Raw genomic sequence first — 25,437 nt, 5'->3', positions numbered from 1 at the left:
ATGCTACATAAACAAATCACAGCTGATGTGCCAGAGTCCCCGCAGCATCTGGGGAATTCTGTGGACTGATCCCGACTGGATTCACATAAAATAACATAAAAAATAAATGGTTTCTTTGAAAATCTGAAGTAAGAGAAGTTGCTTCAGTTTGCCAAATAAACCAATGCGCTCTTGATGAACAGAAACATATCACAATTACAGAACAAAAATGAAACACACAAACACACACACACACACACAAATATAATGAGCTGAGTGAGAAATACTTACTCTTTCTCTGACGGAGTGTTTCTGGAGCAGGAGCGACAGAGGGAGAAAGATGCGTAGAGGACAGATGCCCTTCTTTAGAGAGAATGGAAAGCCAGAAGACACAGGAAAGCGTCCATGCAAAGCAGACAGGTGTTCGGGTGAGACAGGTGTGGTGAAGACAGACAGAGAGTAGATGACGAATGCAGGAAGGACAGAGAGGAGGTGAACAAACAAACAAAACAAATGAAACAAATGAAACACAATATGGTGACCTTTTTTTTAAACCTCGTCATTAAAGCAAAAAACAACTAATTGAATTCTAGTATGATCTGTATATAAGTCCAGTACTCGTTCTGAAAATATTTCCTCTACAATATTCAACTCCAAAAGTAGCAAAAATGGAACAAAGCAATTAAATACATTCGCACTGCCTAAAATGATTGCTGGGTGCTTGCTTGCCAATGTGTTACTGTTAAGGCCCAATTAATTATGGTTCCTACTGTACAGTATATATGATCAATGCTGAAAAGCAACAATTATTTTTTTTTAATTATTTATATATATATATATATATATATATATATATATATATATATATATATAAAATATATATATATATATATATATATATATATATATATATATATATATATATATATATATATATATATATATATATATATATATATATATATATACACACACACACACACACACAGGGCTTTACATTAACACCTGCCAAATGCAGGTAGATTTCAGCTTTGGCAGGTTAGACAAACAATCCCACTAGCCACTTTGGCTGGTTGAAAATAATTTTGAAATTGTAGTTTTCCTAAAAGCAGGTTTCCACAATATAAGGATGACCCAATATGCGTGCAAATGTGATCTTAGAATCGAGAAGTAAAATAATTGTGATCACGCGAGCAGAAGAAAGCAAGTAAAACCTGATGAGAGAATGATCATCACTCGTGCTAACAGCTGATATGATGCGCGCGACTTCCTAAAACGCGTGCGCGCTCCCGAATCGTAAAGCAAACGTGTCTGGAACAGGTTCTGGAAACGCAACTGTCATCGGTTCTTTTTCAAATAAACTAGACAAAAAGTGATGAACATGCACCCATAGTCCTGATGCTTTTAAGAGCTCAAACTTTGTCTTTTTGTAAGCAGCACCGATTGCTTTCACTTTGAACAGATTATTAAATTGCCTAAAGTTAACCGCGTGCATGTTATCATCCTTTCATTATTACACACGGTATGTTTCACCTGCTTTCATTTGCTTATGATTTTATTTGCTTTCATTTTTGTTAAAATGGTTAATTTATTTATTGTTTTTTACAATATTGCTTTAATGGGAGATGAACTCTCCATTTATGTGCAGTTAACTGGTGATCCGAGAGATCTTTAGCCACGACAGATTACTGTGCATATTTTTAATACATGACAATAGTTATTGTTTAAAAGTCAATTGCTGTTCTTTCTATTTTAAGAAATGATTTGTTAAATAGAAAGTATAGTATACAGCTATATTTTGCTTGTTTTGACACATTAAAAACTTGTGGCTAAAAAATAATAATTGTTTAGTGTGGTTATAGAGATAAATTTGGTAAATCGTTAATTTTGAGCTCTAAAAAATCATGTGAAATAAAAACTAATTGCAATATAACACTATGAAACCATCACCCATTTGCTTATGCATATTAAGCAAACTCATACTCGACACACAAAAAGTAAAAGGAATGAGGACGCATGTGGACATAACACAAAATTTAATTCAAGTAATTTTAGCATGTCAACGTCAAATTTATGCATATAAAATATATTTTCGCAGCAACAAAATTGTGGCTAATGAAAATGCAGTGTGGCTAGTAACATTGGAAAACTACTAGCCACTGTGGCCAGTGATTGAAAAAGTTAATGTAAAGCCCTGTATGTATATATATATATATATATATATATATATATATATATATATATATATATATATATATATATATATATATATATATATATATATATTAGCAATATCATAAAAGTAGCAGTACGATATGGTGGGAGGTAGGAAGCATGCATGCGTATGTGTTGCCTTATGCTGTGTTCACATGTGGATCAATCGCGATAACATTTGAGTTTACTCGCTTCATTCGCGCGTCAAATCCACTTCATTTGCACGTCAAATTCACTTTCCAACAGCCACAGATTCCCGTGATGGGTAGAGCTTCTGTCTGACCAGTGAGTCTAGCTTCGTTGCTAAATGGCTAGCACGGATTTTATTGAGAAAATAGCTGTGTTTATGTGCTTTATGAAGGCTGAAAAACAGCGTTGATTCGTTTGGAGCTGTGTCTGAGTCCACTCGATCCTTTCAGATGTGCGCCCAGCTCTGTGAGTTCAAAAACTCCTCCAGAAACTTAACCTGGGTGATGGAGGCTTTTAGCGGTGCCTCTGACTGAGCCGAGCCCAGTTTGATGAACTGTTGTCGGAGTGTGCAGGAGGACTTCCCCCGGGACAACAGGGACAACAGGCGGTACGTCATAATCATGTCCCCACAAGAGCAAGCTCCTGATTGGTTAACGTAGCGTGAATGTCCGCTGAAGTTCAGATTTTCCAACTTGATCGGTTCGCCTGATTCACATGTTAAGCGCGTCAAATGTGCAAAACACTTAATTCGCTCCACATCATTCGCGTGTATCACGCCGTTCTTGCCACACCATTCGCATTATTTGCGCATATCATGCCGCAGGATGTCTTATCGCGGCTTTGAATTGACTTTACATGTAATTGACTTAACATGCTTGACACTTCTTCCACGTCTAGTGTCAATACAGCATTAGTGTCCCACCTGTGACGATATAGTCATATTGCACTGCTATGAGTGTACTATTGTGTTTATACGACAGTTCGACAGCATAATCTTGTATTTAAAAAAGAAAATCTAACACTGAGAGTCTAAAAACCCTTTTGTACATCTGTAGCTGACGTCAGAACAGCAGAAACCGTTGCTTAAAAACACGTCACTTTAGAGCTAGTAAGTGAATGATTCTCTAGCGTAATGTCTAAAGTGATGACAGGTGATTTTGCTCACATTTTAGGATTATAAAGCTGAACGGCATGAAATGCCATCAGTCTACAGAGATTTCCCAGTATTTCTCTGTTGCAATCAGGATATCACAATAAATAATAGGGAAAAAAGCAGCGCAAACACTACCAGATTACTGTTGTGTTTGCGATAAGGAAAAACGCTAAACACATGCGGGCATTTCTTCTTTCTTTCTGCCAACACAACACGCATTTCTGATGAGTCCCATCTCACACCTAATACACTACAATTATATGGTATAAAAACAGCATTACAACATACAAAAGAGAGAGATAGACTTAAATTGTCACTTAACAGTATAATAATGATTTAATCAGCAGTAGTTAGAAATTATGTTTTAGTCTTTTTAGGGCTTATTTAGCGATCCTGTCGCCATCTTGTGGATGAACAACATCAACCATTTTTGCTCAAAGACAGGCTAATGGCCGTCGACGCATTTAAATATTTAAAAATAGGCACTATCCTTATAAATAAACTGCATAGTTGGAATCTAAACAACTAAAAGACTAAAAAAGCCTCAAAAGTACATAATGTTGTCCAACAAAAGAAATATTATTTGTCAAACTGTAGAGTGTCCTCTTCTTGTTGCTGTATGTGGGTGGAGTAATACACAAGGGTGAAGGGTGAAGATGCTGGTCGAGTGCTTTCACTGGCAGAATCACATGGCTATCAGCCAATCAGATTCAAGAACCAGACAGAACTGTTAAACATATATATATATATATATATATATATATATATATATATATATATATATATATATATATATATATATATATATATATATATATATATATATAATTATATATATATTTAACAGTTTTGTTTGGTTCTTTCCTTCTGATTCTGATTCATTCATTTTCTTTTCAGCTTAGTCCCTTTATCAATCTGGGGTTCGGCGCAGCAAAATGATCCGGTAACCTATCCAGCACATTTTTTTACGTAGTGGATGCCCCTCCAGCCGCAACCCATCTCTGGGAAACATCCATACACACTCATTCACACTCATACACTACGAACAATTTAGCTTTCCCATTTTACCTGTACCAGAAGAACATGCAAACTCCACACAGAAACGCCAACTGATCTAGCCGAGGCTCGAATCAGCGTCCTTCTTGCTGTAGGGCGACAGCACTACCTACTGCGCCACCGCATCACAATATGTATATCTCAAATTTGAAAGAAGTCGTTTATACAGTATATATATATTCTCAATATTACTGTTTTTATTTTTGTATTTCGGATATGTAAATGCAGCCTTGGTGAGCAGAAAACCCTTTAAAACACTTTCTATTCTAAACTTTTGACCGTTTTTTATTTAACAATAAAAATAATAATGCTTTTCTTCACAAAGACCACTAAACCCTGTCCAGGCTTAATGGAATTATGTTTCTCAGACTACATTTTTTGTGTGTAATGTAAATTGTTGCAGGTATGTTTTGTTGGAGATCTAAAATGACAATAAGGTCATTAAAAATGTTCTCCATATAGGTGGCACGGTGGCTTAGTCCCGTCTCAGTCTCAGGTTTGAGTCCCGGCTGGGCCAGTTGGAATTTCTGTGTGGAGTTTGCATGTTCTCTCCGTGTTGGTGTGGGTTTCCTCCAGGTGCTCCGGTTTCCCCCACAGTCCAAAGACATGCGCTATAGGCGAATTAGGTAAACAAAATTGGCCATAGTGGATGAGCGAGTCTATGGGTGTTTCCCAGTACTGGGTTGCGGCTTGAAAGGCATCCGCTGCATAAAACATATGCAGAAATAGTTGGTGGTTCATTCCACCATGGCGACCCCTGATAAATAAGGGACTAAGAATGAATCGGGCTTTCATTCCAGTCCAAGTGTCCAAGCGTGTTGAGCTTTCTGCCCATGTATTTACTGCTTGTTTTATCTTTCACAGGCCACAATAGATGCAAATGAACAGTGTAACTCAACAACCAGCAGGTATAAAGTACATTTCCCTGACATAACACTGAAATGTACAACACATCACGGATATCGTCCTGTCCCAAAGACATGTTAAGTATCTCTCGGAGGAAGAACAATTAAGTAAATGGTAGAACACTAAACCCGTTTTCAAAGTAACAATAGCCCACGGGCATTAATTCGTAAGTAGACTTTGGAATGAAGAGGACGCCAGATCTCATGTTAACAGGTTAGAACTTCATAAGATTTACCTTGGGGCCGTTTTCTGCCATCCTGTGCTCTTGATGATATTGAGCGCTGGACCGAGCATGAACATGTCTAGTGATATCCACAACATCTGGTTCAAATAAACGGTTTAGGATTGCAGACTAAACAGCATGAATATTTTAAATTGGATGTTAAGACTGGTTGCACGTTCACCCATGGCTGAACATCTAAGCAAACACTGATACCTAAACTGAAAGTTGACAACAGTGAACTCATAACAGTCGAGTCAAATATTTTCAAATGAAACATTTGAATAACTTGAGAATTAAAACCGATTAAAATACTTTGATTTTAAATGAAACACTATTCTTGAGTAGTTATTCTACAGTAAATGAGCTTGATAGTGGCTTTTGCGCAAATGGAAATGTAAAATAGAGATAATCAGTGGACTCATATGATTTACAATATGGCAAAGAAATCCTTTTTTTTTCAAGGTTACACTTTGAAAAGACCCTAAATTTGATGACAGATGCCTTGCTTCATCACTGCTCCTTTCTTTCTTGGTGGTTCCCACTATCTCCTCTTAGGCTGCGTCCGAAACCGCCTACTACTCAGTAGGTACTGCATTTGAATTTAAACGTACTACTCTGCCGTTAGAAAAGTATGTTCTATACAGTATGAATGTGAAAAGTATGAATGGATTTTGGACGTACTACATCCGCCATTTTGTCATGGTCACGTGACCTACCTGCGTCAGTTGCGTCGCCTCACTTCCATTCATGAATTCTCTCATGGGGCATTATGGGATAGCGCAGCGTGCATGGGATGCGCACTTCAGAATCTCGCCGGAAGTAGTAAGTCATGCGGGTACTTCTTGCCAACTGATTTTCGAATTCTATGAATTCTGACATACTACTCGGCTCGCATACTGATTTTAGCGTACTATATAGTGTGGAAGTATGCGGTTTCGGACGCAGCCTTAGTCTTTTTTTCTCTCCACTAGCAATATTCCATGACTTAAAGTTGCTGTACTGCATGTACGTTTTTGACTTGATCTAAATCCAAAAAATAAATATATTTACAGATATTTACGAAAATGCTAAGTGAACATTGTTTATTTGAACCATAGGTTATTAGTTGTCAGTTATTTGCATTTTTAAAATGTGCATTCAGTGTTGGAATGTCTGTGTTTGGTCTCTAAAACCAGCTCACTGTCTACCCAGTTATATTTCGGCACTCCAGTTTGCCTTGGTGGAAAAACACAGCAAATTTTATTACAGTCATGAAGGCTGCCTCAGTATATGTGGGCGTGGCCAAAAATGCGACCACTGGAGGGCAGTAGCAACCTCCGAAATGAGATGCGAATTCAGAGTTATAAAAATCTGCATGAGATGATTTTTGTTTCACAAACAATTCTAATATTACAAACATAAGTATTAGCTCAGTGGTCCCCAACCTTTCTGTCACAGGGGACCGGTCAACGCTTGCCAATTTTAATGCGGACCGGTGGTTCGTAGGTTGCTAGGCAACTCATGGCTGGTGGTTCGTAGGCTGCAGTGTTTGGGTGGTCTGTGTTTGTCTGAGATAGCCTACTTAAATGTATATATTCCATACAAGCTGAAGCTGACCGGTCCTTGCTTGTCATGTGATTCATGTGCATACTTTCAACTGGGTGTGTCTGGAAGGCATGAGCATGTTATGCCGCTTGCGTGCGCAAGCCACTCACCCCTGTTGAAAATAACAAACTTGCGGCTGGAAGGGCATCCGCTGCGTAAAAACATGCTGGACAAGTTGGTGGTTCATTGCTATGGTGACCCCAGGTAATAAAGTGAATAAGCCAAAAAGAAAGTGAATGAATGAATAATAATAATAATAATAAATCAAAAACATAAAATATATTCATGACGATACAACTAACATTAATTTGGTTATACCAAAAATTGCATACAAAAAATATCTGGAACTAATTAAGCTCAATAAAAAAGATGGACATCCACTCTTTTTTTATGAAAAAAAAAATGATTAAATTAAAAAAAAAAAAAATAATAAAATTAAATAAATGGGCTTAAACTGACTTAAACCCAACCGATGTGCAATGACTAGAGGGTAATTTTTTATTCATTGTTCCCTTGTTCCCTGTACCTTTGCACCACCCTTGGAAAATGAACATTGAATCTCATGGCATAATACCATGTGCCGCCCAGCCCATCAAAGATACCGTCAATAGTTCTATGCATCTATTTAGTCAGATTTTTCTCAACATTACTCTTTCAGGATGTTTTAAATGTACTACTGACTAGGCCATCGAGAAAATCTCTCAATTTAAAGCCTTAAGTCTTAACATTATGGCCTAATGAATCCTCATCTGTTTGTGGACATTGCATATACTCAATTGTTGATATTTCTCATAGAACCACAATGGTCAACTAATGTATCAGGTTTCAAAACACACACAAACACACATATCAACTGGCTATAATAAAAAAAGGCTAAAGAAAAGTATCATAATAGCTCACTGTGTGCAAACTGCATATGGAGGATTTTGTCGTCACTTTGTGACACTAAAACTTTGACCTAAAAGGCATAGGAGAACATTAAAGTGGTCGTACTACGAATAAAGGGTCTAACGAGTTAAAGGTTCACCCTGAAGTACGACTGCACAATATTGGAAAAACAGTGCTCAATTTGTAAAACCAGGAACCAAACCAGGAAACACAGTTACGGTGACAAACATCCACCAAACTATTTCAGCTTTCCTGGAACATGACGTCATTAAACGGTGATAGCGAAAAATAAAGCATCACATTTCTGAATGACCCTTAATTATTTTATGCCATATAACGTTATGGGTCAGTCATGGATTAAAACAAACAAACATGTAGCTACAAACATAAAACGTGTGAAACGTCACTATTCAGTTTTCAGTTTAACACCACCCACATTCAGTTCACTTCCAAGTGAAAAAAAGATAATTAAATGACTCAAGGCCTTGTGCAGTATTTGTGATGAAAATGATCGACTAGACATCAACTTGTTATTTGTTGCTCTTAAAACTGGGATCGACAAAAAGACTTTTGTCAGGTAGTGTCAGGCCCGGATTGGCCAATCGGGAGGACCGGGAGAGTTTCCGTTGGGCCGGTCCGTTTTGGTGTGTCTAGCTGCTTGCTCTCTCAGCAGTCACACTTTTTTTTTAATTTACTTATTTATTTGACCATATAGCCTCACTCTTTTTATTAATTATCTTGCTGCAGCTCCGCTCTTCTTATTTATTGTCTCGCAGCCCCATGAGCAAAATGCAGCCTGCAGGGTAATGATGATGGAACTATTATTCCGGCCATACAAGCATAACAGCACCATTGTGGTCCAGTGGTCAGCCACTGCGTTACAACGTCGTCGATCCGTGTTCAATCGTCACATGAGTATTTCTTTTTTTTTTATTTATATTGTGAAGACATATAAAACTGTAAGGTTGATGAACATTTAAAGTTCTAAAGCAGCTGTTTTCGTGATAGTGTAATTAGAAACTGAATTGGAAATGACCTTATTTTAATATAGTCAGTCGTGAACTGAGGTGGGCCGATCTAAGGGTTGAAACTCCAGGGCTATAAAGGAGTCCCACTCCGGCCCTGGGTAATGTATAGTCTTAAGGCTGATTTATACTTCTGCGTCAATCGCTGGCGAATGCTACAGTGCTGACGCATAGCCCTTCGCCGTGGCCGTCGGCATCGCTGATGTGCACCTTTCAAAAAACTTAACTACACGTCGCAACGACGCGTAGCGTAAACTCTGTGATTGGTCGGCTTGGTAGCGCTGACGAGTCTGGGCGGGGCCGAGAGCCGCGTGAATGGTGCGAGCCTAATGGAGCGATTGTTTACAAGTGTGGAGTACCGTGAAGTAGCTCCGGATGGAAAGTTTTGTTTTGTGTTTACCTCATAGTTAAAGTTGCTGCACGTCCGCCAGTTCCTGCCTCAAAATGAGCGAGTTTGAGCCACTTGTACATCCCGGAAGTGTTCAGGAAAAGCAAAACAACAGCGAAGAAACTCGACACAGAGGAACATTTACACCTCACTGCCAACTAGTGTTTCGGAAGTGTTAATGCAGACCAACAGAGACAGTGTGCAGAAGTATGCACAGCTACGCGCGTTGCATGCGCCGTGGGTTACGCCGGTCACTTGACGCAGAAGTATAAATCAGCCTTAAGTCATAAAAATACTTAAATACAATAAATTTTTGTTACACCTCTTGACGTCATCATTTCTTGTGCCCAAATGTTTTACACACTATTATGGTTCAGCTCTGCAGTGACTATAATTTAGACCCAACATTGCATATCCTGCAATGTGACTATTGTGAAAGCACATTGCAACATCAATGCTGAAAACATATATTGTGCAGCCGTACCCTGAAGTATTATTTTACATGTAAATAAGGTCAGCCAAATACATATCTTCACATAGATATCTTTGAAGGTGTTTGCATCATTTAGGGGTTTATTTCAGTGACCAAATCTAACTTTGGGTTAACTTTAATCTCACTTTTGGGTTTACTGTAACAGGTAATAGATCACTGTCTACACTCCCATTTGTACTCACCGCACACTGCTGCTCATTATGCTCTGTTATTTGCATAAAGCTGAGCAGTGGTCATCTCTGTAGCATTGTTAATGGCTGCTGTCACTCTTGTGGCCTCTTATGACTAACTATCCCCTAAAGTTAAATAGGTTTTAAGTGGTCTGCTACTGCACATAGCTGTTCATTTGAAAGTCAGTGGCTGGCTACCACATATGATCTGCACATGCAAGATATAGAGTTACTGTTACCAGCAGAGGGCAGTAGTCTAAATTCAGCATAAAGACATGGAAATTAAAAATAGGAGTGCGTAAATAAACAAGTAGTTCTGCTTGGTGTTTTTAATAAGAATCAGGATGATGATTTGATTTGGGGGTTTGGGGGGGCCATCACATTTGGGGTAGAATTGATGCCATGACCGGTATGAGAGTAGGCCTGGATCTTATATTTAAATATAAATCATTTAATATCAAGATATAGTACCATTTCTGTAAATTCAATCTAATAATAGTTAATATATACAGTTGAAGTCAGAATTATTAGCCCCCGAGTTTATTTTTTTCCCCAATTTCTGTTTAACAGAGAGAAGATTTTGTCAACACATTTCTAAACATAATAGTTTTAATAACTCATTTCTAATAACTGATTTATTTTATCTATGCCATGAAGACAGTAAATAATATTTGACTAGATATTTTTCAAGACACTTCTATAAAGCTTAATTGACAGCTTAAGTGACATTTAAAGGCTTAACTAGGTTAATAAGGTGAACTAGGCAGGTTAGGGTAATTAGGCAAGTTATTGTATAATAATGGTTTGTTCTGTGGAAAAAAAAAATATATATATATATATAGCTTAAAGGGGCTAATAATATTGACCTTAAAATGGTGTTTAAAAAATTTAAAACTGCTTTTATTCTAGCCAAAATAAAACAAATCAGACTTTCTCAAGAAGAAAAATATTATCAGACATACTGTGAAAATTTCCTTGCTCTGTTAAACACCACTTGGGAAAAAAAATGGGAACTAATAATTCTGACTTCAACAGTAGATTGAAATTTAAAATGCCTATTTTCCATATTATTTTGTTAGCGTATTATTATTTGTTAAATAAAGGTGATGCATACTGGATGGAGGGCCCCCTGTGGAATTTCACATGAGGTCCCAACAGATTCTACAATCGCCTCCGGCTTTCAACTGAAGCTCAATGCTGCAGAGACTGATGTCACAAGCCACTGTATGTGGTTTGAGTGGAATCAAAGAGGTTACAGAATTTACAGCAGGATCTAGGCTGGCAGACATTGCGTTTAGGGACTTTCATACATGTTAGTTATAGGAAGTCAGTTATAGTAATTAGCCACCAGGCCCGAATTCTTGAGAACTTATTTTCCCTGAATCATTTTTAAGGATGCATTTGCACCATCACTTAAGAACATACAGTTGAAGTCCGAATTATTAGCCCCTCTTTGAGATTTTTTTCTTTATTAAATATTTCCTAAATGATGTTTAACAGAATAGGGAAATTTTCACAGTATGTCCGATAATGTTTTTTCTTATTTGTTTTATTTTGGCTAGAATAAAAGCAGTTTTAAATTTTTTAAACACCATTTTAAGGACAAAATAATTAGCCCCTTTAAGCTTTATTTCCGATAGTCTACATGTCACGGTTGCAGGTTTGTGCACTCTTCCAGAGTGTGTGTTTGATCATGTGAGTTTGTTTTGTTTTTGTTGCCCACGTGTATTTGCTTTGGTCACGTGTTATGAAGGCACTCAGTTGGTTTGATTAGTTCGCCAGCTGAGGCTCATTATCGCGCCTATATATGTGCGACGGTTTCTGTGTTTCCTTGTCAGTTCGTTACGTGTGCTTATGTGTTCATTTGTCTGTGCTCAGGACCGTCCGGAGTTACCACTGGACCCTGTTTTCCCGTCTGATCCCTGCTCTGGTTTCTCCTAGTCCTAGCACCACACTCTCTGTTACATTTATCTTGACTGTGTCAATAAATATTCTATCACTTGCACTTGGATCCATCTGAACATTGGACACTACAGAACAAACCATTGTTATACAATAACTTGCCTAATTACCCTAACCTGCCTACTTAACCTAATTAACCTAGTTAGGCCTTTAAATGTCACTTTAAGCTGTACAGAAATGTCTTGAAATATATCTAGTCAAATATACTGTCATCATGGCACAGATAAAATAAATCAGTTATTAAAAATAAGTTATTAAAACTATTATGTTTAGAAATGTGTTGAAAAAATCTTCTCTCCGTTAAATAGAAATTGGGGAAAAAAATAAACAGCGGGGCAAATAATTCTGACTTTAACTGAACATCGAGCCCCTCCCCCAGAGAATCATTCGCTCCTTTACTAGAGGGTGTGGCTTTCTTTTCAGAGCATCCATACGAACATTTTGTCTACTTTCTCAGGGCATCTCCAACTTTAACAGATGCACATCAGTTGTTACCTGTTTTCTTATGGTCATAAATATTTAGGACCCTCACTGTTTATGGTTTTTGTAACCAATAAAACCACTTAATTGTAAAGACTTTTATAGAAATATTAGTATTTCTTATTTGTACAGTAAAAAAGTCAATGCACAAAAGTAGAATCTAATTTAGTTAATACTTCAAAATGGTTCCTAGAACTAAAATCATTTTCACGTCCTATTAAATAGCAAGTATTCTTACTCAGCTATAATAAATGTAAAAAAAAAATAATAATTGTAGTGTACCAGCTTCTAGGGATGCTTCTTCAAAAATATGAAAATTCTGTCATCATTTTCTCTATCTCGACCTGTCCCAATCTCTTTCTTTCTTTCTTTCTTTCTTTCTTTCTTTCTTTCTTTCTTTCTTTCTTTCTTTCTTTCTTTCTTTATCCATCATTGTTCAATCTGTCTATCCATTCATCCATCCATCCATCCATCCATCCTTCCTTCCTTCCTTCTTTATCCATCATTGTTCAATCCGTCTATTCATTCATTCATCCATCCATCCATTGATCAATCTTTTTCTTTCTTTCTTTGTTTCTTTCTTTCTTTGTTTCTTTCTTTCTTTCTTTCTTTCTTTCTTTCTTTCTTTCTTTCTTTCTTTCTTTCTTTCTTTCTTTCTTTCTTCTGTTGAACACAAAAGATATTCCGGAGAAATCAATGGTTACAGATTCTTTCTTCAAAATATATTTTTAACTGTTCAACAGAAGAAAGAAACTCATAAATATTTGGAACCACTTGAGGGTGAGTGAAAAAGTCATCACACTTTCATTTTTGGGTGGACCACCCCTTTAGATTCACCTTGATATCACCATAAATGATCAAAACGGACGATTGACCCTTCGCTAAGCCCCGCCCTCCTTAGTTACTGTTGCTAAGCCTGTCAAGCTTTCGTGCCTGGCTTTTCTAATGTGTATGTGCCAGTGTCAAACATTCCCAGGCTTATAATTAGTCGTTTTTGGCGAACAGGTAAGATATCTGAGAAAGCAAGACAAAAAAGGACTGCTGTATGCATTACGGGGGTATATTCACGACATAAAAGGCAACTGATTAGAGAACAATTCAATCAAAATTGAAGCTAGCTTAGCCTAGTCGCCTCATACGCTAAACATTCAACAGCTCATGCTCAGCAGGACAGGTGAAATCTAAAAACAATCTAATAATAACAAATTAAACCGTGATTTGTCTATGTTTAGCTGAAAAGCCTGATAGATTGATTGTTGTGCAATAAAATATAGCGTTACTAACCGACAAGGGAAACACGCATGGACAGTGCTTCTACATCATTCATTCATAGAAAGAATAGGCAGAAAGGCGAAATTTGTGCCGAATATTAGCATCATTGACCCATAACAATGTACAGTAAGTTACTTATCACTGTCAGTGTGTTTGTGTGCTCTTTATAAATGACTGAAAAACAGCTGCGGGTAAAGTATATTGATCGCAAGTGCTTAGTTTGTGATCATATCTCGGTTTTGTTCTGTTGATTTGTAATTTCAAATATTCATAGCTTGAAACAGATGAAGATATGAACTTTAGTAAAGTTAGCAACAGATTCGCAGATTCATATTTACCAGATCAGTAACTCATGACCTATTCGCTATTAGTATGACTAAGTTACTATTGCGAGGGCTTAAACGGAGCAGTGCTCATAATCAAGCTGGGGGAAAAAAAGACAACTGTGAAACATAACCTGCTTTGTATTTTTGTAGGAAACACTGTTTAGATCTGTTTAAGGTAAGAGGTGTGTGAGTTATTGCCGTCTATCACTGAATGTGTCAGGAATATCAAAACAAAACCAACTTAACTCCGCTCCTATAGCGCCCCTCACACAGCTTGATCCACATTGGCATTTCTCCTCTTGGGGTTTTGGTTTTGAAAAGGGAAAAAAATTCCACCATCCCGTCCAAACTTTTAGGATACCGGGTATCAGATTTGCATAATCCATATGCACGGCGCTTTGGCCTGTTTCCCTCACTGGAAAGCTTGACAGAGCTCCTGCGCGTAGCTACGGTTGCTAAGCCACGATTGGTAAGTGGCGGTTTTTGGGTGTGGCTTAGCAAAGGGTCAATTATTTCATCAAGTACAGCAGTTTTAATGAATAGTCTGTGCCCACAACTATCTTTGGCCTTTGTATTCCTTAATTAAAATTGCTTTTCCTCCCTTTGCAAAAACAAATCTTCTCTGTTGACCTCTTCAAACTAATTCTCACTCGTACAAGGTCCAACAATAGCAAACAATAATGATCCAATCAATTTCCAATGGACAAAATCAAGTCTTTCCCCCAAATGTTCTCCTATTTTGACAAGTATTTGCAAATAGATAGATCAATTGGGTATCCAATCAACTTCCATTTCAGACTACTTCAAAGCAACTGAAAGGCATTGAAAATAGCAAGAGCGTAACCATAACAGAAGGCTTCTTTTTGAAGAAAAGAAGAAAGAAAAGGCTTTCGTATTGACAGCATTCTGGTACTAAAAATATGTAATGTATAACCCCTTGACATGCTTTACACCCTTATTCACTTCCCAGGGAAATATATGAGGGTAAAAGAGAGAGTTACGCGGGGAGTTTTGCATGTGATGGTGTCAGTACTCACTGTTGGAGGATGAAGACATGCGCCGTTGGGCAGCGGCCGGTGTGGTGGTGGAGGGTGGGGGAGGAGGGGGCAGCTCTGATGGAAGAGGTGGAGGAGGAGGTGGAGCCGGGATAAAGGTGCTTGCAGGTGGAGGAGGTGGAGGTGGAGGAAGCGGTAGATCTTCTGTGGTTCCCGTTCCATTCTCTGGGGCAGGTGCTGTGTCTGCCGCCTCCTCCAACAGTGCAGAACCCTGCAGAGAAAGCAGGTTAATGTGGAACACTGCATATACAGTTGACAGAAAAAGTAGGTAAACCCTTTGGCATTGGTTGGAGGGTTGAGGTAGGGGTAGACGTTAATAAATTAAAATGTTGCGTAATTTAATAAATAATAAAATACTTCTCATTAACTTCCGATTGCAGCTTTATCCCTTCTAGCAACAATGGCGGCGGCCATTACCCGTTATATAACAGATAATACAATCATTATCAGGGTTAGGGTTAGCTGTTGAAAAAATATATATGTTCTTTCACATATTTGAGAATCAGTGTATTAAAAATTTCACAATATGATCAGAACATTTTGTCAATATTTACAGAAAGAGGATTCTTAATAGTGGTCACAAAAACAACTGTTTATAAAGTATTTAAAACTCACGTGTGAAAGTGTTATTAATGCTTTGTCATTGTATGATTCCCATTTTTACATTTAGAAAGACAAAAAAAAATGAGGGGTTGAAAGAAATTCAGTAGACCCGGTATTACATGACTCACCCTAGTTGTTTGTTCCAAGTATCTTTTAATTCTTGAAGCAAATTAAAAATCGTGTGACTTCAATATGTTCAGCCAATGTGTTCCTCTGGCATTTCAAATCAATTTCTAGGTTGCATTTCAATATCTCTTTCTAGAAAACATTTTACCTTATATCACACACATGTACAGTTGAAGTCAGAATTATTAGCTCCCTTTTTATTTATTTATTTATTTTTTAAATATTTCTCAAAATTTTTTTAACAGAGCAAGGAAATTTTCACAGTATGTCTGATAAAAATTTTTCTTCTGGAGAAAGTCTTATTTTTTTATTTCGGCTAGAATAAAAGCAGTTTTTTATTAAAAAAAATTTTTTTTTTGGGACAAAATTATTAGCCCCTTTAAGCTAATTTTTTTCTTGCAAATTTTTAACTTAGTTAAGCCTTTAAATGTCACTTTAAGCTGTATAGAAGTGTTTAGAAAAATAGAAAAATTTCTAGTCAAATATTATTTACTGTCATCATCACAAAGATAAAATAAATCAGTTATTAGAAATAAGTTATTAAACTATTATGCTTAGAAATGAGCTGAAACAATATTGCCTCCATTAAACATAAATTGGGGAAAAAACAAACAGGGTTGCTAATAAGTCAGGGGGGCTAATAATTCTGACTTCAACTGTACAATCACACCGGTGTGATCAGCCTTGGCAGATCCCTGAAGCGTAATCACACTGCTAAAATTCAACAACTAAATTTCAAATCTGACAGAGCGCACTGAGGCACAGAAAGAAGTGTGCAGCACTTGTCATAAATCAAAATGTATCCATGCTTAACAATTTATTTTAAAATGTCTACATGTAGAAACAATTTGACCATATACCACACAGTAGCACTTTTTTGCGATGCCTTCTATAGCAGCTTTTTCAAGCATTTAATGAAAGTTCTGTCATTGTATGATTACCATTTTTAAAATTCCATCAATTCTGAATACTTAAATGTTCACAGACTGAACAACATGATTAATATACTTCCCAAAATGGCATAATCTGACCAATACACCTCCCAGTGGGCCACACCATATGCACTGCAGCTTGTAATGAATACACAATTAGCTCTAACTCAGTGGTTTGCTGGAATGACAGAACATCTGCTAAGCTAAGAGCCGCAATCCTTCACAATTAGCATCTCTAGGGACCACCCGCCTCTTACCACTGATGCCAAGTAAACAAGCCCTGACCTTTCACCCTATACACCCCCTCCTCCTGGACTCGTGCCGCACGCGTGCCTGTTATCCCCCCTCTCCGCCTCCTCATCATCACTATCTCCAGCATATGGTGCATTTCATGTCCCATGCATGTCCGCGATAATGGGTCATTACCCAGAGGGACATGTGGAGTACCATCTGGTTCCATCAAGTGGCCAGACGCCCCACTGGGCATCTAATTGGCTCAATGAAGATTAGATCGGATAGTAGAAAGGGGCCACTTCTAATGCTGATATCTTGCTAATTATGTTCCCGCTAGCTCACATTATGCAAGTTCTCGCCAACGGAAACTGGAGAATTCATTCGCAGAGAAGTGAATATCGACATGTGTTCTCAAATGTGTTCGTAAAATACTTTAGTGTCAATTAAATGGATGCTAATGACACAATTGTTGACATAGAAATGAACATGGAGTTTTCAGTAATGTAAGTGTTAAGTGCTTCTGCTAAAATGAATCAGAATTAATCGAAATTAATAGAATTTTTGGTCACATTTATTGTTATGTACAATTTATGTCATTAAAAAAAACATTGACCAAGACTTTTAGCTTAATAAACGACTTATTAACTGCTTATTAATACAACCACAAATCAGAAAAAGTTGGGACAGTATGGAAAATGCTAATAAAAAAAGAGTAGTGATTTATAAAGTGACTTTGACTTGTATTTCATTGCAGACAAAACAACAAACATTATTTGATATGTTCCTCATCATTTTTATTGTTTTAATTTTTATTTTTTTTTAAATAAATACGTATTTCAATTTTGGTTCTTGCAACACTTAAAAAAAAAAGTTGGTACAGGAGCAATTTAGGGCTAGTAATCAGGTAACTTGGTTAAATAATGATGTGATTAAAAACAGGTGATGTCAACAGGTGATTGTAATTAAGATTTGGTACAAAAACAGCATAAAACAACGGCCTAGTCCAGGGCTGTTCGATTGTTAGCCCGCGGGCCAAACCTGGCCCCCGAGGCTATTCGTTCCGGCCCTCTAAATAGTGTGACCAAGACATCAAAAATAAATTTAGTTCAGTCCATAAATGGCTATAATTATGAAGTGACGTGCATCTGTTCAATACAGCACGAGCTGCAGTTGAAGGCTGCACAGAAAGCCGAATGTTTGTAGAAAAGGTCTTTTGTACAATGCACTGATATCGTCAATAGGGATGCAATGAATAGCCGATATCACTACTAAACGTGCTTTAATTCATTACGATTAATTAATCTTAAAGCTGGCGATGTAGTGGCGCAGTACTTAGTGCTGTCGCCTCACAGCAAAAAGGTCGCTGGTTTGAGCCTCGGCTCAGTTGATGCTTTTGTGTGGAGTTTGCATGTTCTCCCTCCATTCGCGTGGGTTTCCTCCGGGTGCTCAGGTGAATTGGGTAGCCTATATTGTCCGTAGTTTGAGTGTGTGTGTGTGAATGAGTGTGTGTGGATGTTTCCTAGAGATGGGTTGCGGCTGGAAGGGCATCCGCTGCTTAAAAACGTGCTGGATAAGTTGGCGGTCATTCCGCTGTGGTGACCCGGGATTAATAAAGGGACTAAGCCGACAAGAAAATAAATGAATGAATGAATAACCGTAAAGACGTCTCAACGCCGCGTTTCTGTTGTTCGGAATGAAACTGCTGCAACTAAACAAATTTATGCCAACTGTGTGCTAGTTTAAAGTATTTACAGAAGCCAATACGCAATATAGCACGTGTACATATCACGTCTTTTTTGTGTGCAAGTTCATTATTTCCAATGAAGACATGCGCATATTGGGGGCGATGTACGCACGGCTTGTAGAGCGGATCGACGCACTTGCTCCCTTCAGGTGCCATGAGAAATGATCTCACGCTGTAGTGGTGAGAGATGTGCGTGGCTTTCAGTGCAATGTAAACAAAAGAAACGTTAGATGAATTATTACATGTTATTCAAATGATTATGTATGTACAGTTGAAGTCAGAATCATTAGCCCCTCTGTTTGTATCTTTCTCCAATTTCTGTTTAACAGAGAGATTTTTTCAACACATTTCTAAATATAATAGTTTTAATAACTCATTTTTAATAACTGATTTATTTTATCTTTGTCATGATGACAGTAAATAATATTTGACAAGATATTTTTCAAGACACTTCTATACAGCTTACAGTGACATTTAAAGGCTTAACTAGATTAATTAAGTTAACTAGGCAGGTTAGGATGATTAGGCAAGTTATTGTGTTATGATGGTTTGTTCTTTAGACTATCGAAATAATATATTTAAAGGTGGCTTAAAATATAGCTGAAATGGATTTAAAAAGAATTAAAAACTGCTTTTATTCTAGCTGAAATAAAACAAATAAGACTTTCTCCAGAAGAAAAAAACATTATCAGACATACTGTGAAAATTTCCTTGCTCTGATAAACATCATTTGGGAAATATTTACAAAAAGAAAAAAAAATATATATATATATCAAAGGGGAGGCTAATAATTCTGACCTCAACTGTATACTAGGAACACACACACACACACACACAAACACACACACACACACACACACACACACACACATATATATATATATATATATATATATATATGTATGTATGTATATATATATATATATATATATGTATAATGCTTGTTGTATTGTCTACATTGAAGTAAAAGTGAATTTATAAATCACTTCTTTCTTTTTCTGTATGCGTTTTCCATACTGTCACATCTTTTTTCTGATTTGGCGATGTGCTTAAAGGAATAGTTCACCCAAAACTGAAAATTCTGTCATCATTTATTACCCCTTGACTTGTTTTTAACCCGTTTTGACTTTCTTTGTTCTGTAAAACACAAAAGGAGATACAGCATTTCGAAGAAAGATAAGAATCTTGTAACCATTGACTTCCACAATATTTGTTTTTCTACCATGATAGTCAATGGTTACAGGTTTTCACCTTTCTTCAAAACATCTCCTTTTGTATTAAACAGAATATGTACACGTATATAAAAGAACATATCTAGAAATAATGCTTGTTGTATTGTCTTCATTGAATTATAAGTCAAAGTAAATTTGGAAATCACTCCATTCTTTTTTTTTTATTAGCGTTTTCGCATCTTTTTCTGATTTGGCGTTGTACTTAAAGGAATAGTTCACTAGTAACTCAATGGTTACACATTTTCATCTTTCTTCATCTTCTTTTGTGTTCAACAGAAGCATAAACGTTTTAAAGGTTTTGAACCACTTAATGAAATTGTGAGTCGTTTTCTTTATTTTGGGGTAAACTATCCCTTTAACCACTAGGCTATTGTGCCTAGTTTTAGCAGCCATTATGATTTACTTCAAGCTGAAAATGCTTATAGGAAATTCAGCCTTGTATGACTGTATTTACTACATAAAATAGAGAGGTTTAGCAGAATGTTTAAGTTGCTCTTTTAAAAAAATGGACAAGAACTAGAACCATGGTCTCCATCATTTCTAAATATTGAAAATATAAACAGCATGGAAAGTTTGCTAGGTAACTTGTTTTTTGTTCTGTAAGAATGAAAATCAAACATGTTTTTACAGGGTTTCTGCAAATATCATATTGTCAAATTTAAGACTTTTTAAGACCTTTTTAAGACCATTAAGTATTAAATTTAAGACCTATATCGCAATATTAAAAACACGCAAGAGAAAATGCAAAATCACAAAATTTTGGTAAAATAAAATTATTAAATTGAACAGTACTAAAGACAGGTTAGATGTACAATTGAATTACAGAAAAAAAAAACACCAGACATCTTAAGGCTGATTCATACTTTTGCCTTTCGAACTATTCACCTGAAATCTGTTAAAGCTGCCAGTCGAAATCATGTCGTGTGCACCGAAAGCAATCCTCCGCAAACACAGCGATGACGTCACATTAAATAACAGAAAGCTGATTGGCTATTGCATGTTGGTCACATTTGTAGTTGTAACACTGCAAATTACACTAGGACTAGTGAAATAAAGAACTACAGCACCACAAAAACCGAGCAACAACAACAAAAAAGATTTTAAATGAGCATTAAATGTAGCGTTACATGGACATCGGGAAAAAAAGACCTGTGCAAAAATATTTAAGACCTAGAACAGCGAATTTAACACACTTTAAGGCCTAAAATATTGATTTTTAATGAATGGAAGAACAAATAACTGCACAAGTTCCATTTAAAAATTTTCAATAACAAATTAAATACCCTTATTTATATTGTAAATAAAAATACTTTTATGTAAGTCATTCTTCATTTATAGGAAACAAATCAGTGTTGAGTAATTGGAAAGCTCACAGGCAAAACATAATACTTCCAGGATCCGGTTGTCAAGCTCGCATAGCAAAACAAAGAAAACACTCAGCGCTGTTTACCCAGTGGCTCAATATGTGTACAATAAATGTTGAACTGCAATCCTAGCTCTGGGACGCCACACCTTGCATGGATTTGTGTTGTAATGTGACAGGTGTGACAGAGAATCCAGCGTGATCCAGAGCGAAGGGAGTTGAGTATTTTGGAAACTACTGTTGACTACTGTTTTGGCAACCATATTGGTTGTGGTATTAGGTGAGCATTTTTGTAGACTATAGATAATAAATAGTTAAACAGCCCTTGTTACAAACAAAACAAAGCAGTCAATAATAAGTGCTCACATACTTACACTTTTACGTGGGCTTTATTCAAAAACCACCCTTTATACCCTTAAATAGTTTACTTTTTGAGGGAGCAGCCATTTTGTAATGATGTATCATGATGTACCCATAATTGGGGATGCAAAATAAGATCATACTTTATATACGTGCTAAAAAACAGTTCATATCTTAATAATAGGCAGGTAATAAGCCAGTACTAAATGGTGTGAACTGTTACTTAAACTAAAGTGCTACCAAAAAAAGATATTTTGAAGAATGTTGGGAAAAAGCATGCAATGACATCAATTGTAGAAACAAACAAAAAAAAAAACTATAGAGGTCAATAGCTGTTTTTTTTCCCAATCAAGAAACATAATGTGTTCAAGACAGGAAGCCGATTAGTAAATGATGACAGAATTTTCATTTTTAAGAGAACTGTACTGTATTTTTTACTACCAACACAGGCTCATTGTGGATACGAATCCCTGTCTACATTTCTGGAGATCACAAATTATATAGTCAGTCTGTAAAACAAATGCAACAGGGCGGCTTCTGTTCGTTTTAGTGCTACCACCTGACTGTTTACCTCCATACAGATGGCTTTTCCAGTGTTACCAGTTCACCCAGTGGCTAGCCATGTACGCTGGCGGACTTGGGATGTGGGGCGGAATTGACCGTGTCAATTGGGTTCGAGTCTGGTGAAGAATGTTTCCAGAAACCAGGTAAAACAAAAGCAAAAATAAATGACTAAAAATAACAGGCTGAAAACATGGTGAAATCACGAAGCCATGATATCTTTCTTCTTTAGATACCTTTTGAAAACACTATCGGTTGGGTTTAGCGAAGGTGGTAGGGTGGGGTGGTTGTACAACAAGCTGGCCTGGTCGGCTGAAGTGTATATTGCGCCCTCTGGAGGATTTACGTGAGAAGAGGACGTGCGAGAGGAATTTGTGATCATCAGAAAGCGTACACAGTAGCCTCTGGTAGATTCGCAAAAACAAAAACTGCGAGCAGACGTACCTAAGGTTGTGTATTTTGCTGTCCATATTCGCAGTGAGCCTGGATTGTTTAATACTGATATGTCCATACTTGTTAGTGGAGTGTTAAACATATGAAGTAGTCATTGTTTTACCTCCTCATTAGGTGCCATGGCTCTGCTGGGCTGCTGGTCCGTGGTATCGCTACCCAGGGTTTTATAGTAGTCCCCAGTGCTGGGCTGCTTGCTGAAACTTCGAGACTTTCGGTTTGAGTCAACTCTTCGAAGTCTTTCGTGGTTCTCGCCAGGATTCAGCTGCTGCCGAAAAATCACAAGCTTAGAAATGAAAGCAGCACAAAACGTAGAAAATTAACAATCAGCCACTGAATATTGCATATGGATCCTCCATGCTTATATTTATGGATAGATCTATGATTTTCTAACAACAATACAAGTCAAGTCCTCTCAGATTAAATAACACTTTGCCTTACTACATAGAAGTTGACAAAAATTGTAGATCTACAGTGATTTGATTTTACAGGTCTGCTTTTTTAAACATTAGCACACTCTGAAAAGTTGTCCAGTCAGTTGACATCTAGCTGATATACTCCGGTTAACACACGCAAAAAAGTTACTCAGGTTACACAATCAAAAACTAAATCACTGCATGGTCACCCTGCTGAAAAATCCAGCTTAAACCAGCCTAGGCTGGTTGGCTGGTTTTAGCTGGTTGACCAGCCTGGTTTTAGAGGGGTTTTGGCCATTTCCAGGCTGGTTTCCAGCCATTTCCAGCCTGGTCTTAGCTGGTCAGGCTGGAAAATGACCAGCCAAATCCAGGTAAAGCCAGCTTGACCAGCCTGGTTTAAGCTGGACATAGCTGGTTTTGGCTGGACTCCCAGCTTGGCCAGGCTGGTCAAGCTGGTTTTAACTGGTTATCTCCCAGCCTGACCAACTAAGACCAGGCTGAAAATGGCTGGAAACCAGCCTGGAAGTGGCCAAAACCCCTCTAAAACTAGGCTGATCGACCAGCTAAAACCAGCCAACCAGCCTAGGCTGGTTTAAGCTGGATTTTTCAGCAGGGATATGAACAGTTATTGTGTATTGAATAATGCATAATGTAGCATTAGCATAATTAGCATAATCATAATGACTTTGACACATCTATAAAGCCTTAATGGTAAACCTTAAAACTGTAAAATATAACGACTTTACATTAAAGAACAACACTATCAGTGTCCTAACAACGACACGAATCTGATGTGATAAGATATATTCCTAAAATAGACATACAATATGTTTGTTACTGTTGCAGGTAGCTAGCACAAAAACTCCTTTTAACATGATGATACCTTGTATCGCAGCATTGCGTCATATGCAGTTAGGAGATGTGTGAATCATTTTACTGTGAACGCTAACCCCAAATGGTTACAATCTTTATCATTGATTTCATTGTAATAAATAAAACAGTCTATGCAGTTACAATATGTGCAAATAAAAGTTATTGTTTCTCTGTAGAACGTTTTATATGATCATTTAATCATTTTTATAAACACATGTTGTTACTACATAGAATAAAACATTATGTGCTCATAAAAATGATCCAATTATTATGATAAAATCATTATATATTGTTTCCAACTGCAGAAAGTGCTTTCACTTGATACTTTGTAAAATACAAAAACGTATATTACCCAAGAAAACATAACCCTATCACATATTAGATCAAAAGTACACATGAAATCAAAACTAACAGTGTTGTTTTTGTTAGCTCACATGGCTAGTTTTGTGGTGAACAATTCATCTGTGCATGTCATTAAGAAGAAAACACTTGTTTGCTCTTGTAATCTTAATATTGAAATATGAAAATGCACTTCCTGTTTGTTTTTAGTTGAATTTCTTAGATTAAGCCTGTCTGGCATCCTACCGCCCTAGTGTTTGTTTGAAAGACAAAATACTGTACAGCCATTCGTCCCTCTGGCTACATAATTTGCAACCTCCAGAAATGTACACAGGGGTACATATTCACAATGAGCCTGTGTTGATTTTTTTTTAGTTATTTGGACTAGAAACAAAACGAAAACTCTAAGTGAGAAAAGTATTTTTGCAGTGCAAACACAACTAAATAAGCTCTACAAACTCAAAATCTGTCAACTTTTTAAAGATCCATGTTCAATCCACTTTAAAGGTGAACATAGATACACAATTACTTTTGCTGCTAACTATCGATTATGAGTTGATCCAACACTAAGTTGTTTTTTTATTTGGACAACTTAATTGCTTTATGTTCCATCCACTTAAATAAGCAAAAACAATTCAGTTAACCTAATCGATTTGTGTTGGAAGAACATAAAGGAATTGTGTGAAGCCCTATTTTTTTTTTTTTTACAGTGTATTACAGAACAGTGTACTTACTTTCTTAGTTTGTCTAACTTGTGATCAATCTGTTCAGCCAACTGAAGAAGCTAAACAGAATTTTCTATGCGATAAACTAAAACAAGCTGTTTTTATGCGGTGAAATGGAAGAAATCTCACTGAAGAGAGCACTAATCACACTCCATAATAAACATTTTTGCTGCTTTGTTAAACTACTTTTGTAAAATGAACTGAAACAACACAATTCTTGAGATTTTTGGGGGACGACTGGTCACGCTTTATTTTGATGGTCCATTTGTTGGATTTGAGTTACACTGCATCTACATGCCAACTAATTCTCATTAGATTATAAGTAGACTGTTAGG

The 25,437-nt window shown here is 36.9% G+C and overlaps 1 protein-coding gene and 1 long non-coding RNA gene across 14 annotated transcripts in view; both read right to left on the bottom strand.

Annotated features, from left to right (window-relative positions):
• LOC141375928 (uncharacterized) overlaps positions 1-25,437 on the bottom strand; it is a 386,569-nt gene that overhangs the window by 163,847 nt on the left and 197,285 nt on the right. The gene's annotated exons all lie outside the window — the stretch shown is intronic.
• espn (espin) overlaps positions 1-25,437 on the bottom strand; it is a 150,411-nt gene that overhangs the window by 43,655 nt on the left and 81,319 nt on the right. For 4 of the 13 annotated variants that reach the window (XR_012383783.1, XM_073909711.1, XM_073909710.1 and 1 more), the window contains exons 8-10: positions 22,856-23,017; positions 15,127-15,355; positions 271-342 (exon numbers count right to left, since the gene is read on the bottom strand). Coding sequence is in view for 10 of the 13 variants with exons in the window: in XM_073909711.1 (XP_073765812.1) it covers positions 271-342; positions 15,127-15,355; positions 22,856-23,017 (463 nt within the window). In the remaining 3 variants the exon portion in view is untranslated. Of the gene's footprint in view, positions 1-270; positions 343-12,832; positions 13,434-13,562; positions 15,356-22,855; positions 23,036-25,437 lie in introns of those variants that run through there. The other 9 variants (XM_073909714.1, XM_068222998.2, XM_073909715.1 and 6 more) reach the window with 6 other exon arrangements.

This window comes from Danio rerio, chromosome 8, assembly GCF_049306965.1.
Source record: "Danio rerio strain Tuebingen ecotype United States chromosome 8, GRCz12tu, whole genome shotgun sequence".
In the NCBI taxonomy this organism is placed as follows: Eukaryota; Metazoa; Chordata; class Actinopteri; order Cypriniformes; family Danionidae; genus Danio; species Danio rerio.
The sequence above is the reverse complement of the archived record's forward strand: the minus strand, read 5'-3'. Positions and strand labels throughout refer to the sequence as shown.